The 18,034-nt window shown below is 41.2% G+C and overlaps 1 protein-coding gene across 1 annotated transcript; it reads right to left on the minus strand.

Moving 5' to 3' along the window:
- Nucleotides 1-8: 8 nt before the first annotated feature.
- On the minus strand, nucleotides 9-17,441 carry LOC120528393 (tripartite motif-containing protein 16-like). Its single transcript, XM_039752548.1, has 6 exons — nucleotides 16,863-17,441; nucleotides 13,317-13,412; nucleotides 8,179-8,412; nucleotides 6,992-7,151; nucleotides 5,328-5,393; nucleotides 9-1,081 (listed from the first exon to the last, which is right to left on the minus strand). Exons 1-6 carry the CDS (start codon nucleotides 17,439-17,441, stop codon nucleotides 540-542), a joined length of 1,677 nt encoding a protein of 558 aa, XP_039608482.1. The 3' UTR covers nucleotides 9-539.
- Nucleotides 17,442-18,034: the final 593 nt, after the last annotated feature.

The raw sequence follows: 18,034 nt of genomic DNA on the forward strand, positions 1-18,034 counted from the left end.
TTCTGAACTGAAGGACCCTTTGAGAGACCAATGGAGGGTCACAACATGTTTGGTGAGTGGACAACACTCCAGTCCCGTCTGTCACTCTCTGCTCCTACATATAGTCACTATTCAAGAGCGCTCAATACTGAGTCTGTATAGCGCCTTTCAGTTGTGCTGATCCAGCAGGACCACATGCCTGTCCTACTTAACAGGTGACATTCAGTGACACTTGGGGGCCTCAGTAGTTATTGGGGTGTCAGCCTGAAGGACATGTGGCTGTGAATTAACAGTGACCCCTGCTTGTCAGACTGGTATCGGTAGGTCTGAGGTGTCTCTGCCCCTCATTATGACACATACACCTGATTGGCTACTCAAACCCAATAAAAATGGAGACCCTGACAGCCGCACTCGCCCCGCATTCTCATCCACAAATTCAATCACAGAGGTGCTGCCTCCCCCAAACCCACCCATCCTGTAAATTTAATTTCACCCCAAACTAGAAACACAAAGGGGACCTGAGCTTGTGAAGACATCAAGTGACCGGTGGAGGGTACTGGTCAGCGGTCACATGGTGTCAGATGGCTGATTGTTATACTGGAGTTACAACCAAGCCAAAACCCTGGATAGAGGGGCTCAGTGAAGGAGGTGTTGAACCTGTGCAGGAGGGTCATTGTGTGTGAGACACTATAAAATGACAGAGAGCCAGCAGGCCAGTCCAGATACACACCTATTCTGGGGCTGGAGGGGGCGCTGATTACAGTCTGATTGTTATTGTGCAACACAGAGTACTGGAAATTATAACACCACAAACTCCAGGACTTCTCATTGTTTCCAAGGCCACACTCCCTGCCCTTTCCTTTCCTGCTCAGTCCTTTATATGCGACTCCAATCTTCATGAAGTTTCCACTGCACTCCACCTCCCAGTAACAGCGAGTCCCAGTCAGAGCCTCTCTGCACAGAACTTGGGTGTACCAGTCAAATCTGTCAGGATGATCAAGATATATTGTCCATGTCCCCTCATATGTCACCTTCTTGCTCCCTTCAGACACACGGAGGTCTCTATGTGCCGTGATGATGTCCAGTGTGAGGGGACAGAAGTCTGAAGGAGAGAAAAGAAAACGAGTGAGGAAATCTAGGAGTGTGTAACGGGACTGGGGGCGGAGCACAACACATACAATTAACAAGAACCAATCAGGAGCTGTGCTGACAAGACATTAATAATAAAGAGCTCATCTGATTGGACAGAATCTGTGGGGATTAAAATAAAACTCTGGAATCATAATAAATCCGAATCCCTTTTATTCTCCAGTACTTCATGTGCAGGGCTCTGACTTGGTAGATTTGGAGCTCCTTATAACAGAACACAACATCACAGACAAATAACAGAAATAGCTGAAGTTAAAAAGACAAACTTCAAACCAAGTGGTAGAATAACCCAATTATAAAGGAGATGTGCCGATAGTGATGTGCCGGTGAGAGTGTGAGTGTGTATTCCCATGTCACACACACATGTCCTCACACTGTACACACACACACCTACACACAGTCTCTGACAGGACACAGGAATACACACAGAAGACGGCTAAGTCACTGCTGGGAGAGGCTGTTGCTCTGGCTAAGAAACTCTGGAGGTGTCTGTTAGTTTGAGTTTGAATTGACTGAAGCGTTTGGGAGTTTGTGTGAAGAAGTGATGAGCTGCTGAGATGAGTCCGTGGTGGTCCTTATGACACGGTTAGTGACACGAGATGTCTACAGGTCTGCACAGATGAAGAGCACAGCAGACCTCACCACACGCTCTCATTTATTTATGGAGTGTGACATTAGTGGGCCAAACCAGACACCAATTGTGAATGTGATTACACTTTTAATTACTGCTTTGTGAAACTGAACGAGGATTGGCTGTGAAATATTTAATTTCTTTATCTGGTGTAAGAAGTCCAATCACCACCATGCCTTCTTAGTGATGTGGTGGTGTTCATGTCCCAGCTGAGAGTGTTTGAGATTGTTGTGCTCAGAACTTTGAAAGAGTCCACCATATTGACTGCTGAATCATTCATTTCTAGTGTTAGAGGTTGTGACTGCTGTTTGTGAAAGTCAATGGCCATTTTCACTGTCTCGGGGGTCTTGAGCATCAGGGTGTTGAAGGTCACCAGGACACAAGACGAGACCCCTCTTTTCTAGAAGGTGTTTCATTGCCGTTAGTAATTAGACCAATAATGGTGGTGTCATCAGTGAACTTAATGATTTAACTGAAGGATCAGTGGATCAGCAGTCATTGGTGTACAAGGAGTAAAGTAAGGGGGCCGTCCACAGCCTTGAGGGGCACCTGTGCTGACACAGAGACAGTCTGAGAGGTGGGAGTCCACACAAACATACTAATGTAGCAGCAGACTCCAGCGCCTTTGACTTGTTGTGATGATCAGCATCTCTAACTGCTCTGTAAAGCAGAAACCCCAGCAGTTCTAATGTGGAGTCAGGAACTGATGCAGTAAGCCAGGTGTCCACACAGCAATACGCTGACCAGAGAGAATAATCCTTACTGGGGCCAAGAAGAAGATGAAGTTCATCTGTTTTGGGCATTCAGTGGTCTGACGTTGATAAAACTAGTAATGGAAGGGGCACTCGACAAGCGCGTCTCCTGAACCCCACCAGAGACCCTGCACACTTCCCCATTCTCCTATTCAGGTGGGAGTTACTTGGCTGGGAGTCCGAGTCTGCAGTCGGAGGTTCATAAGTGCTAAATCTGTATGAAAGTGTCCTTCATCAGTGGAGGAGAAATGAAGTCCAATCCCAATAGACAAGCTGATCTCGTGTGTTTGTAATCCTCATATTGTTACAAAAGGCAAAGTTAACAGAGAAAAACAACACATCAGCAGCGAGCAAACAACTGTGGCTGCCCTGATCAGTGCCATCATTATGAGCACAAGGTTACCATCGAGATCTGAGTTCTAATGGACTGTCCACACAGACCACTGGCTTTATTAAATGACACTTTTATTGTCACAGTCCACCTCTTTAATTTAAAATCAATCCACTGTCACACTTCATCACAAAGTGACAGCTCGATGATATACAGGCCAGCAAACAAGACGGCCATTGAGTGCTGAGAGATGTGAAGTTCATGAAGAAAATCATCATGGAGTGAGCTGAAGCTACTCAGGAGATAAAGGTGATGATTCATTGAGTAGAAATGAACTTAAAAATCTAAATATGCAGGTTCAAAATAATGAGACAAGTGAATAAGAGGAACTGATCTGTTAAAACTCAATTCAGGACAGCATGATGGCCGAGGGGTTGGAGCTGCAGCCTCACAGATTGAGCTTCACGACTTTGAATTTGGCGCCCAGTGGTCGTCTTTGTCAGGTCAGCGTATTCTCCTCGTGTCACTCCTGGTTTTCTTCACACAATCCACAGACGTGTATGTTGGGTGAATTGGTGACTCTGAATTGGCCTTGTGTGGTTGTGAGCACCTGACTTAACACAACACAGCCTGAACTGGATTAAACCGGTTTGACAATGTTGTTTTAAAATCACTTCAATGTAAACCCACCACAGCCATGATGGTCTGCTGACCTGATTGAATCACATTTATATCTTTATATGTCACCTGTCATGTCTGTCTCTCTACTGTTTGTGTCACCGACAGGCCCCCAGTAGCTTTTGTTCCTTTCCACTTTTTAAACAAGAATCTTAATTTTCTGTCAAATAAGTGTAAACTGAGCACAGTGACTGTCATCCATCATTCTTTATTCCACAGAGCAGACTCTTTGCTTTTAATTTCAGACGTACACAATAAAATAAATGACAATAGCGTGAACACATTTATTAGGACCCTCACCTAATGTTCTCTAACTGAATGTTTTCATTTGAGACCTGCCATCAAGCACTTCCTGTGGCTCTGGATGAGACTTCTACTCCTCTCACTGCCCACTCGGCCCACTCTTCTTGAGCTTTGATGGACTTCTTCTCCCAACTGTAACTTCCAGCTCTTCCAATGGATGCTGACTTGGATTCATTTTTAAGCGCATAGCGGACCACTTCAGAACAGTCCAATGTGATTTCCACCATATTTGCGTGGTCTTACTTGTATGTTCTGGAGGATCCATGATCTTCACTTCAGACAGAGCTTTGTGACGTTTACTGCAGAATGTCTTGATGATCTTCTCATTTAATTGTGCCCTGCACAGATTCAGCACAGCAGCCCCCTAACATTAATGAGCCTCCTCCATGTTTCATGTTTTTTCTTTGAACACTCGTTTTGTTTTTGGTGGACACAGAGCTGCTGTGACTTACTGTAAAGCTCTCGTTTAGTTTCATCAAACCAAAGGTGTTTCTCCAGCACTGTGGCTTGCCAACATGTTTTTTAGAAAACTCACGTCAGTTATTTATTTTATTTTTTAGTCTGTCTTTCAGAAGTGGGGTCTTCTACCATGGAGCCCACTTTCATTCAGTAAGTGATTGATGGAGCTACTTGAAGCTGTTGGACGTTGATCTTAGAGGTCAGCCTGAATCTGTCCTGATGTTTGCCTTGGTTCTTTCTCCACCACTGAAACTCTCCTTCTGTTCAATTGGGGGTCCATTTTCCATCTGCAGCAGCATTCAGTGAGTTTGCATACAGTCCAATGGACCTTAAACTTCTTGATGTTAGTTACTGAGGCCACAGGAACATGAAGCTCTGTGGAGATGGCCTTGTAGCCTTTACCTTGACCATGCTTGGCTGTGACCTTCTTCCTTTCCTCCTCTTCTCTTATCCATGTCCAGTGTGATGCACACAATGACTCAGCAAAGCTTTGTGAGGGCTGAGTGACTGAAGACCCCCATGATTCTCATAGTCGACTGATTCTTATTCAGTGATGTCTTTTAACATCTAATGGCTTTCACAAAAATGTCCATGCCATCTTCTTTTGGTTTAATTCCTACAATGTGTTAATTTTGAATAAATAACAAAGTTTCTGCTCTATGGAAAAAAGAATGGCGGCTGCCAAATAATTTTATCAGCTTTAACTTAATTCACATAAACTTGTGATTCATTTTTAAAGCAACACTTTTGGCTGTGTCTGTATATACTGTTGTGTGAAAAAGTAAGTACACCCCATTGTGTGTATTTTCTTTTCTTCTCGCTTTTTAACATTTTTGGACACATCAAATCTTGGGTTTAACAGACGGCTTTGATAATTCCCTGCCTGAGTCTCCCTATCCCATAATGCATCAGTCACAGGACCCCCATCACTCTCAGCCCCTCAGTCACACAGCACTCAGACTTTCATATCCTAAGCCTGTCCTGCTCTATTAAAACTGAAATGATTTTTATTGTGATGATTCATTCAGTCAAAGCACAAACTCACATTTTAAAAAGTCATCTCTGCTCTGAGGTTCAGGAGGCTGGAGGGCGAAAACTGGAGCTTTATGAGCTGAAAATAAAAAGAAAAGAGAAGAAGAATGGAAACTGTCAAGATGGCATTGTGGGATCTTAGTTTAGTTCTTAAACACGTATTACAAATGCAGAGGAGTTCAAGTAAAACATTTATAAAAAAAAGGGCTGGCAAATTAGGCCAAATGTCAATTTGAATATTCATATTAATAATAAATATACAGGGAGTCAGAGAGTATTGAGACCCCTCACTTTCTGAACATTTTGCTGTGTTGTTGATTTAACTTTAAATGAATTAATGTGCCTTTTGTGCTCATCAGTCTACACTCAGTAACCCATAATGACAAAGTGAGCACAGGTCATTAGAAATGTCTGCAAATTTATTACAAATCAAAACTGAAACTTTTCCTTCCTAGAAGTATTCAGACACTTAATTCAGGTCTTTGTGAAAGACCTTTTGGCGTTCTTCATGACTAAGTGTCATTACAAGCTTTACACTCCTGGATTTGGCCAGTGGATCCCATTCTTCATGGCGAATCCTCTCAAACGTTAGATTCCAAGTGAAGCGTCTGTGAACTGCCATCTTCAGGTCTCTCTACACACGTGTGGTGTCTTTGTCTGGTCACTCAAGGACACTCAGACTTGTCACTAAGCCACTCTAGAGATGTCTTGACTGTAGTCTTCAGGTTGTTGATCTATTGCCCAATATTGCAGGTTTTCTTTAAGGTCCTTTCTGTATTTGACTGCATTTCTCCTCCCCTCAATTCTGATCTCACTCTGTCCCAATAGCCTGATGCGGTCACCACCATCTTCACTGTAGAGGTGGCATTAAGCAAGGGGTGAGCAATGCCTGGTCCTCTCCACACATCCTGCTTGGTCTTCTGTCTAAAGAGTTCAATGTTTGTCTCATTAGATCATTGACTCTTTCCCTTGATGCTCTCAGGCTGTCATTTGTCTTTTACTCGAGAGGATCTTCTGCCTGGCCACTCTACCATAAACGCTTGATTTGTGGAGCGCTGCTGAGATGGCCGACCTTCCCACAGTTTCTCTCATCTCAGCAGAGGACGTATGAAGTTCTGTTGTAGTGACCATTAGGTTTTTGATCACCTCCCTGGCCAAGGCCCTTCCTTCCCAGTTGCTCAGACTGTCCATCTCTAGAAAACGTCCTGGTGATTTCAAATTTCTTGAGGCCGCTGGGAACACCCAAAGCTTTACATCCCTTTACGCAGATCTTTGCCTCACCCTTGAACTCCTTGGCTTGTTTTTTGTACTGACATACAATGTCATAAATATACTGTATTTTATAAATATTGACAAGTAGGTACAGTTGGGGACATCATCAGGGCTCCATTTAGTGAAAAAGTGACTTTTTTTTAAAGAAAGTATATGGAAGTTGTATAAGGAGTGTAACATTTCAAGTTAAAATTCCAAAACATCTGATTAAGAACAACTGATTATTTAGAGAGTCTGTTATCACTCAGCTAATCACTGTGAAAGGCACTATTTAGTAAAAAATATTTAACAGCAAAGGAATGCAGATTAATGTTAAAGAGCAGGCCTTCTTCAGTGTCCTCTTATTGTCACTCTGGTCCACCTAATAGACTTTAATAACAAACACAATGTCACCAGACGCTGTACCTGATGTAGTCCATGTCATAATCTCACACTGGGTGATCCTCTCCACAATCTTTGTCAGACCTGACAGGTCCTTTCTCAGGTCCTCAGATGAGAAGTTAGTGGTGACAGTGAAGTTCAGCGAGTCTCCATCAGCAGGAAGGACACAGCAAGATGAGAAAGTCTGCATCAGGAGAGAAGAGGGGGCGAGATTTAAGAAAGGAGACATTAGAAAGTAAGTAATGGTGATAAGAAGGGGGTCTTCTGAATTAAGGATCAGTGTGATGGGCAGTCATTTTGAGTTTAGATGGTGAGATCGCTGGTCATTGACTTGTTGGTTAATTATGAGAGGATATTTGGTGGAGTGTAGTGGAGCATCAGAGATCATCAACCTTAACTATCAATGAGCTTTTCACGCAGGTCTCCATGAGAGGTGATTCAAGATAAAGGGATTGAGGGGGCAGGAGGGTCCAGAATTGACTTGACACACAAAACAAGGCATTGAGCTTTTTTATGATTCTGAGAAACTTATTCAAATTAAATGTAAAGATGCAGAAAGCTCTTCAATTTGATTATACAATTAAAGGTCTGCAGCTCAGAAGTGTGAGTTGTGAGGAAATCTTGGGAGCCTTTGTATCTTCATCACCATCATCAAACTCAAAGTAGAGAAAACTAATTGGACTCTGAGTTATGTAATGCACACCATTATAAATCTAGAAGAGAATCTCCGTAATGTCTGCTAAACACATTCGACATCAGGACTATTGTTGGCAGTGAGAGAGAAAAGCACACAAGAAAGAGATAAGAGATGAGAGACGAGACTGGACTGTGGGTTCTGAGCTGTGAGAAAATGCTGAAGGATTTGAATCTCATCAGTTTAAGGATGGAGACATTAGAAAGTAGTCTTGGAAATGAGTTGGCACCATCTTTTATTTGATGTCACGTTTTACATTTCATAAAAATTCAGTTTTTCATGCATACAGCTGTAGATTCATCTGTCTGTCACATACAAGACTTTACCACCTTTGAGATATTTGTAAACAGAATATTTGAAATGTTAAGGAAATATGAAAAGACAATCTGTGTTGGGCTAAATGGTCCATTCTTGTCATGTTGTTCAAACTCCTCATATCCTCTAAGTTTCTCTCTAAATGATCTCACGTTCCACACACCCCAATCTGATCAGACTCCCTGTGAAGTGTCACTCTCACCTGTAGGAAGTGGAGATGGTCCTTGGTCTCTGAAAGCTCCTTCAGCTCAGCTTCTCTCCTTTTCAGCTCCTCAATCTCCTTCTCCAGTTGCTCCATGACTCCTTCAGCCTTCTCTGTTTCTCTCTTTTCTTGTTCTCTGATCCTCTCAGTCAGTTTCCTTTGGGCTTCCTCAATGCACCGTATCAGAGCAGTGAAGCTCTTCTCATTTTCTTCCACGTCTCTTTCCACAGATATCTGAATAAATAGGATAAAGATTTAGAATATGAATAACCAATCACAAGACACATTTGTTGATATTTTGATTCTGTGAAGGACAGTTTGAATTCACTGGAGTGATTGATGGTTCTTTCTTCACAGAATTAAGGTCAGTTGGAGACTGCCACCCAGACATATGTTCCCCCCACTATGCTGGACTGCAGAACTTTACGGGATACGCAGTCATAAAAGGTATCCTTGCAAAGGATCTTGAGCTCTACTGCTTTGAGAGGATTTCATTTGAACCGGAAAGTTTTTATAAAAGTCTGCCTTTAAAACGGGCATCTCTGAGGTTCAGAGTGGAGTAGGACAACACATACCAGGAATGAAGAAGAGGAAGAAGAAGAATATGTATTTGTATAGAGGAGTAAACTTGTTTGTTGGAGGATGATTGTGTGAAAATAAAAGTATTCTTGGACCAGAGACTTGTGTGTAATGGTTGTTGTCTAGTTTGGGGTGTCAGACATCACCATGTCAGACCTGTGAGATGGAAATAAAAAACAAGACAGTCTAAGTGTATAATAAGTATAAGTTTAATATGTCACTGTGCTCTGTGCAAATCTATGTTCTAAATCTGCTTCTTTCTGTTCACAAGCACAGCTGACACAGAGCCAGATTAAGCACAGGGGTTCACCACACAGAACTGCTAAGCAAGCAAAGTGACAGGTTAGGACAACTCGACAGCATGCAGATCCTTGTACTGTTTCTATCTGTTTAAGCCAGCATGGAACTTTATCCTTGTGTGAGCTCCGTTGACTTGTTAGGATGTGCATGTTTACCTAAGGGAGGCCCTGCATATGAAGAAAGAGTAAAAAGCCTTGGAACATTGCACAACTGTGCAGCCAATGGAAGGATAGGAGATATTGTCATCCGATCCTGAAAATCCTTCAACTGCACCAACAATTTTGACAGACTCTACAACTTGGGCCCCCACTCCCAGACTGGGTTCTGTCATTTGCTTCCCTCGTCTGTTATGCAGCGTAAGCCAACATTAAACAAACCTAAGTTATTTCTTCTATGTGGTTTTTTACCGCCATATCACTTAGGGAGGGGAATCACATTTTTATATTATATCTGTATAGTTTTGGGTTATGTAACACACCACAATTACAAAAAAAAAAACTCATTCCAAGGGAGCTAACGCTTCATGCTGGATGCAAGGTGTTGGTCAAGGGGCTTCAGATTTCATTTCATTTCATGAACTTGATAATTTACCCTCCACTATCTCTTTTTCTTTGTAAAGCTCAGAGTTGTGAGTCTTTATTTATGTGTTTGATCTGTTTCTACTTCATTTATGAACTTTGCATTATTATTAACACATTTGCTATTGCAACTATGGTTCATACTTGTATGATGACGTCTGTTGTGGGGGTGTGGGAAGTAAATGTGAAATATAAGGTGCCTGTTCTCCAGGATCATCAACCCCAAAGCTGGAGGTGTTCTGCTGTTTTCAGATCTTTGCACAGCTGGACAGTGACTCAGATAACTTTGCGATAGAAGGTGAGGATGAGAAGCCATAAAAGGTCACCTCCTAAACATCCCATAGAATGAGGGAATAAATAATAGTATGGGATTTCTTTATTAGGGAATTTAGATGAAGCTTTTCTCCAGAAACAGGGAATCTCATATGGTGTTTTGCCTTTTGGTTTGTATGTGGAAAACCTCCCTGGTGGGGTGGATAGGCTCCTAGCCAAAGAAGGGAAGGAAGGATCCAGTTGTCATTGTCACATGTGTCCAGTTCTAAGTGAACAATTATAAGAGGTTGGATCAGACCACCAGTTCTGCAGGACAATTTAAAGACTTGGGTGCAAAGCTGAGGAGCAGTAGTGACATAGTGATCAGACGTTCTGCCTATGCCACACACAAGTCTACATAAGACTGAGGAAATAGATAGATAGATAGATAGATAGATAGATAGATAGATAGATAGATAGATAGATAGATAGATAGATAGATAGATAGATAGATAGATAGATAGATAGATAGATAGATAGATAGATAGATAGAAAATGGCCCTCTTTATATAATTAAGGATTTATTATTCATCAAGTAGTATTCCAAATACACAGACAATCTCTGTTGAGCCAAACAAGGAAATCCAAAGCAAACAAAGTTTCAAAACAGAATCCAAACATCTGCTGAAAAACAAAGCACAGGTTGAAAAATTCAGAAAATCACAAAAGCATATGGCACAGCTAAAAGAACACAAGAACTCGACAAACTCGCAGAGCACAATCAAAATGAAACTGTTGGAGACCATCGGGATTTATTAGGATGTAAGGGAAGATTCTGGTGGTGATTGGCAGATGGTCCACCTCTTGGTGAGCCACACACAAACCACATGGAACAAAACACAAGCAGCTTATGGAGAAAATCAAATACAATGAATAAAGCACATACTTAACAAAATCAACGTTAACATTAATTAATTAACAAAAAAGACATGAAACAAGACTTTGAACACCATGTAGGGATAGGAACCCTGGCTGAAAAATTTCATGGTCATCATGGGTGTAGACAGGTGATTTCATGCATCACTAATAAGCAGGAATTCTAGGAGGAAACAACAAAAGCAGGTGAGCGTAGAAACATAAACCAAAGTGAAGGTCAGTCTGTGAGGTTGGCTGTCCTTCACTTCTACCTGTTCAAATGTCACCTCTGTGTCTGGATTGGACTACACAGTGTTGAGTGTCACATTGTGCCCGCCTACTTTCTTTGAACTAAAGACACACCCCAGTGGTCTGGAATGGCTGCATTTAGTACTTTAGTGCACTAGATGGCGCTGGTCTGTTTAATGTGAGTCTGCGCTAAATAAATTAGGTTGGATAAGTTTGGTCTGTCTGGCCACAGAAATGTGTGTGAAGAGTTGTGACTCTGCTGGATCAGAACTTCTCATAAATGAATCCTGGCAGAACTGGGCATCAGAGAGATTGTGCCACCTTGGACAGTCTGCCAGCTCATTCCAAGGTCAGACCTGCAATAGCAATTACAATGAGCCAAATTTGGGGTTTTTGTCAATTAACCAAACTGAAATATGAGGCTGTGGAGGAAGATATGGAATAACTGGAGGAAACCCACTGAGATACTGGAAGAAGGGGTTAACAGCACATGGTAAGTGAATGGAGGACAGTGGATCTGAGATTCAGCAGATGCTACCAAAAGAAAACCTTACTGACCTTTGTAATAAAATGATAAAGCTTAAGTAAAACATTTGGAGGTGTACGTTATGTAAAGTCTGCACTCAGTCAAACAGTGGAGATCCTTAAGCTATGGAGTCTAATAAAACTTAGAAAAACCAGAATGAACAAGAGAAAACCATTGTGACTGCCAGAATAAATCAAGAATATGACAGATCTCCAAATGAGGCTTTGTACAGGAAAGGACAGGCTCTCCAATTAGAATGTAACCTCTTGACAACAAAAGAACCTGAGCAACTCATCTTTAAATCACAGCATCATTATGGTGAACATGGAGAGAGAGCTAATAAGATCTTAGCTCAGCAATCAACAAGCAGGAAGTTTGCAATGCAGTAACAGAAATTAGAATCACAACTGGAGATACATTCACGAAGCATAAAAATATAACACACATTTAGCAAGTACTATAAGTCTTTATATTCTACTCAGTTTAAAGGAGACGAGACACAATCTGAGGAGTTCTGTGATGTAATGCAAATACAACAGCTGGGCACTCTTAGTGCAGAGGAAATGGACAAACTTCTGACACTCTCAGAACTACTGGATGCTGTAAACTCACTCTAAAGTGGGAAAACAACAGGCCCTGATGTCAATCCAGTGGAATTTTATAAAGAAATTTTCAACTAAGTTAGTTCAGTTATTATTAACAAAGTTTACTGAAGCTAGAGACAACAAAATTCTACCTCAACCATTCACCAAAAATTAATTCCTGATTTTTCAAAGAAATATAAGTATTTATCACAATGTGCAGCATACAGATCAATTTCACTTCTGAATAATATCATAAGGCAAGGCCAAACCAGATTTATTAAAGGCCAACAGTTACCTTCAAACCTTCATTTTCTGTTTAATGTAATATACTCATTCAGAAAATCTAACACAGTAGAGATCTTGTTATCTTTGAACACAGAGAAAGCCTTTGACTGAGATGAATTTCACTTTTTATTCACCACACTGCACATGTTTGCACATTTAACATCCCACCGGTTATGTCACTGGGTCACTAATGTTCTGCACTTTTTGAAATTGGAAATAAACAAAGTCTCACTTAGAAGTTCTGTTCAAAGCTTTTTTTAAATATGGCAGTTAATAAAACTTTAGAATAAGCATTCATGGCAGGGGAAAAGGATATTATGCCTTTTTACTTTATTTATTCATTTACTTTCATACATTATTTTTGGTCCTCTTTTTCTTGGGTTCCTGTTCCAAAATTCCTGTTTGGTATTTTTTTTTTTTGTTCCTGTTCTCTAATTTTTTTTTTTTATTATCATTTTTTAGTTTGATTTTGAAAGTCATTTCATGTATATGTTGAACTCTATTGCATGCAATGCAACTTTCTTAAAACAAAAAAAATGAATTGACCATTAAAAAACGTTGTGCCCGCTGATCTAATTCAGAACATCAGCGTCGACCTTCAGTGTGAGTTTCTGTCAGTAGAGTTAAGTCCCCTTTAAGTAGCTGATGGAATATCAGAGAACTTTAGGGTGATGCTGTCTGAATCTCCACTGAGTAACTCATGGGATTCTGTCAACAGTGAAAGGCCACGAAGGACCCCACACAACGTCTTCTCAAACTCTCCCTTCTCGTGTCCCTACTCATCATCACCAGTGATGCTCTGCTTCTCTTCAATTTCTCATTTTTTTTCCCCCTCTTTGATATGAAGTGCTCTCTTCCTATTCCACTCACCTTCATCTCGTCCATCACCCTCCTCATCTCCTTCAGTGTCTTCTCTCTCTCCTCAAGTCTCATCTTGATGTCACTCAGTGTCGCCCCCAGCTGTTTCTTTTTGGACACACAAGAAGACATACGTGGTCAGATCAGAATTCACGTTCACTTTGTGATTTCTTCTTCTCTTTCTGAGTCCTGATATTTTCACAACACATTTGTTTTACATTTCATGACTCAACTTAGATTTGATTTAACAAACAGGAATGACAAAAAAGATTAAAATAAAAATGTTTGTGTGTGTGTGTGTAACGCTGCTCTGAACTGATACAAGCCCACTTCAGTTTTCTTACTACTAATTTATGATGAGACCCTCACAACAGCTAAAGCTTTCTCCTTCACACAGTTATAATGATGTCAATTACCAGAATTCATCCACTGACTTTATCTTAATTACCAAGTTACAGTCAGAAGTTCTCAGACTCCGAGCAAGTGAACTCCTGACTTAGTTTATGATCAATCATGTGGGGGAAATGCTTTGTCCAGATTTCTGTATTCATGGAGAGCTTCCTCTGTCACACATGGAAGAACATTCAGTTTGCTTTTCTTTCTTCTAACAGATTCTTTTTTCTCTCTCTTCATTGTTGTTTAAGAAGTTGGTTTCTAAACATGTTCACCTGTGAACTGAGCTCTTTTAATATTACAGCGAGGACTCAGACACTATTGTGTCACTTACTGAGACCTGGCAGAGCCAATGTGACACTACAGTATTCCTTTATTTGAAGAAGCACCAAAATGTGGACTGAAGTTAAGCGTCTTTACCTGAACTTACTGTACATTGTGGTTGTGTGGTAGTGAAGGGGGATTTTAAAACTGACTTATATGGTCAAACTTACACTTCTAGCAAGTTCTGTACACTCCTGCTGGACTTGTTAAAGTTTGTGAAAGCTCAGAGTCTTCGTCATAATCATACATTAGGTGGGATTATCACTCAGGGGTTTGACATTCATAATGTCCTTATTGCTGCAATAAATAAAATGATCTCTAATCACTAATGAAGTACATGATCAGCTGTTTCATTAAAATAAGAAAATCTACACAGGAATAGTATATTCAAAATTTTGAGCTGAATTTATTGTTAATTATTTTACACTTAACTCTGGAGAACAACATAGATTGACATGTGACTATGACATGTCTCTTAAAAGGTCTTGAGATCAGCCCAAATTTAACTTTAAACTCTTTAATAATGGACAAACTAGACAAACGCAAACAACCCGCTAAGCACACGTACCACATGTCGCTATTCATGTGTCAAGCCTTCTATTGAATTACGTTTATGATGACGTTGCATGGTCACTTACTATGTTTACATCAGTCAACGGTAACATCATCCTGCTAAGATAACCTCATGAGGGTCAGAATGTCAGACATTTCCACCAGTAGCCCACGTGACGCTCGCACTCCTGCCAGTGGACAGTTGTGGTCTGCAGGTTGGAGTTTGAACTTCACCGCCTGAGATGCTCAAAGAGAAACTGATCTGAGCTCAAAGAACATCAACTCAATTTAACGAGAGCACTCGGCTCACTCAACTGTCCATTAATAACTTTGGGTGTCTCATCCTGGACTGTTTCACGCCTTACACACAGTGTCACCAGGATAGGCTCCACAGCCCCCTACTATCTATAAATATGACATTTACATTTTTACATTTATTTGCTTGGCAGAAGCTTTTATCCAAAGCAACTTACAAAAGTGGTAAACATAATCAAGTAACATTAGGCCTGGGCCTGTTTGTTCAGGACATGTAGCAGGACAGGTAATACAAGTTGATTGGCACACATGAGAAGAAGTGACAACTAACAAATATCACTGGCCAACACACATTTTGGTGCCTGAAATGTCAGACCTGTTTCTTTGTATATTTGACCTGCTGATTCCAAAAATGGCCCCAGTTTTCCCCTGACAGCACTGGTTTTTGGGGTACAGAACATACGCCATATGCCACTCTTCACTCGGCTCGCCCATAAAAAAATCAGGATATTTTAATGTTAGTGTTTAAATTAATATCTTTAAAGCATGAAGGAAACCTATTAAATATTAAAAGAAAAGTGTACTACATGAGAATCTGCTTATTTTATACTAAAAGCACAGATTTATGATTCAAACTATCCAGTCATTCAACACACAAGAAGAACCTTTTGAAATACTTCAGAGAGTGGGACATGCCAGGACAATCCCGCAGAAGATTCCAACAATAGTAGGCCATCTTGTGTGCATCCCATCTTCCTTGGTATCTGACTTCCATTGTTTGTATGTCTTGGTGAAATCTCTCACTTTGCTTTTCACTTAAGTCACCAGGGTTCTCTGGAAAGCCATCTAAGTGACTGTGCAGATGATGGACTTTAACACTCCTGTGACAGCCAAGCCTGTTGAAGTGAAAGAGCACGTCCTCGACTAAGTGTGTGTAGTTGTCTGCCTTCTTGTTGTCAAGAACGTTTATTACAACAAGAACAAATGAAGACCAGGCCTGTGATTCGATGTCATTCATTGATGCCATGAAATGTGGGTCCTTTAGAAGATGTCTGATCTGTGGACCATCAAACAGTCCTGCCTTCAGTTGTTCTGTCGTAAGTCCAGGTAACTTATCTTATGCACTACTGTACATATTTAATGCACCAACTGTCTTTATTCAGAGTCTTTACAAATTGTGTCATCAGGCCTAGGTGTATATGATTCTTTCTCGTGCTACCAAAGGTTCATTGATAACATTTTGTCCTCCATTCACCACACGTTCCTTCGGAGGCCAATCTTTTGGATGTAAAACTACAGTTGGAAATAAAATGACATGCAATATGTAAACACTCACTATATCTGCTAACTTGTACACAAAAATACAAACCAGATAACAGAAGAACAAGTCAAAAACCTCATTAGAATTTAAATTTCCCATTATGACATCCCAATTCTGCAGAAGAGATCTTTAAAAGAGCAGACTACAATTTTATAAATTCAATCATATCTAAGAAACTACAGCTGATGTGGTCTATCAAATGCAATTTTCTGAACCAGCGCCCCCAATAACCCCAGGAACAGGCCTAAAAACCAACACACCAAGAAAACAAAAACTTTTGTTGGGCTGTGTAATCATAGCTTATAATCAATAAGTAAATTAAACTTAAGCAACAAGTTAATGGAAAACATTTATTCTATCAGTTTGACATATTCACAGCACAGATGGGCCTTCATTTACTTCTTAAATACATTGAGAGAGTCAGCAATACAGGTGAAGGTGGGCAGCTCGTCACACCAAGTGGGAACTAGAAAGGAAAAGAGTCAGGATTGAGACCTGATAACACGCAGAGGTGACATCACCAGACGCTGTTCACAGGCACACCGAGTGGGAGAGAAGGAGCAGAGGACTTCAGCAGGGTCTCCATATACTCAGGTGATGACCCACTGACTGCTCTGTAGGCAACAATGAGGGTCTTAAGATGGATAAATGGATTTCTTTGTCTTACTACATAACTCCTGTTACAGTATTTAGTTTAGTTATATTAAACTCACCTGTTTTTCTTCTCTTTCCATCTCCAGCTCACCCATTTTATGCCCATTATGTCCAGTCACCACACACATCATGCAGATACATGTCTCATCAGTTTTACAAAATATCTCCAGACTTTTCTGATGTTTCTCACAGAGTTTCTCCTTTAGATTTCTATCAGGATCAACCAGCTTGTGTCTCTTCCAGGCCGCTACTTCATTGTGAGGCTGCAGGTGGGGCTGACAGAAAGAGGCCATACAGGTTAGACAGGACTTCACCGCTCTGAACTTCTTACCAGTACAGAAGTCGCACTCCACGTCTCCAGGGCCAGCATAATTTTGAGGTGGAGGAGGACTGATTGTCGTTTTCTTTAATTTCTTGATGACTTCATTCAGCAGAGTGTTTCTGTTCAGCTCAGGCCTTGTGGTGAAGGTGTGTCTGCACTGAGGACAGCTGCACACTTGGCTCTGATCCCAGCAGTCCGTGAGGCACTTCAGACAGAAACTGTGACCACAGAGGATGGTGACGGGGTCAGTCAGGGTGTCCAGACACACCGAGCAGGTGAACTCGTCCTGTGATACAAACAGCTGGGCTTCAGTCATCGTGAGTCTGAGGAGAGGCAGGCAGAGAGAATCAGCCAAGCAAACAAGGAAGTGACTTGTGAAGAAACGAAAGTGAAAGTTTATCTGAGCTCAGTGAAGAGGAGGAGGAGGAGATTTAAAGAGAAAGCTGAGAGCTCACAGTGAGAACATCTGAGGAGACACTGAGGGTGAACAGTTAATGTGAGACAGGAGCTCAGAGAGTGAAGACCACAAAGTGACAGGAGAGATGACCTGTTACAGGGGGTCTGCTAAAGTGTAAGTCATGTCAGTATTTCTTATTTATTTATTATGTGGTATAGCGGGTCTGCAGCTTCAAAAATAACTAGTTTTTAAAACCAGAAAGCCGTGTCAGTCTCCTTGGGTGTGATTGCACGACAGAGACAAATATGTAAGGGGCTGGCACAAGGGGAGAGGGGGAGAAAGATATGAAAGAACGGATCAGAAGACAAAGGTTAAAAGAAGTGAAGTGCAGATGATGGAGAAGCCAGCACGAGCTTGGGTTCTGTGACGGGGTGCAGGCTGAGGCGCTCTAGGGGCTGTGGTTTGCTTCACTGAATAATCATCTAGAGTGGGGCGAGCAGGACGGAAGACCT

The sequence above is a fragment of the Polypterus senegalus genome, chromosome 4 (assembly GCF_016835505.1).
Source record: "Polypterus senegalus isolate Bchr_013 chromosome 4, ASM1683550v1, whole genome shotgun sequence".
Classification (NCBI taxonomy): Eukaryota; Metazoa; Chordata; class Cladistia; order Polypteriformes; family Polypteridae; genus Polypterus; species Polypterus senegalus.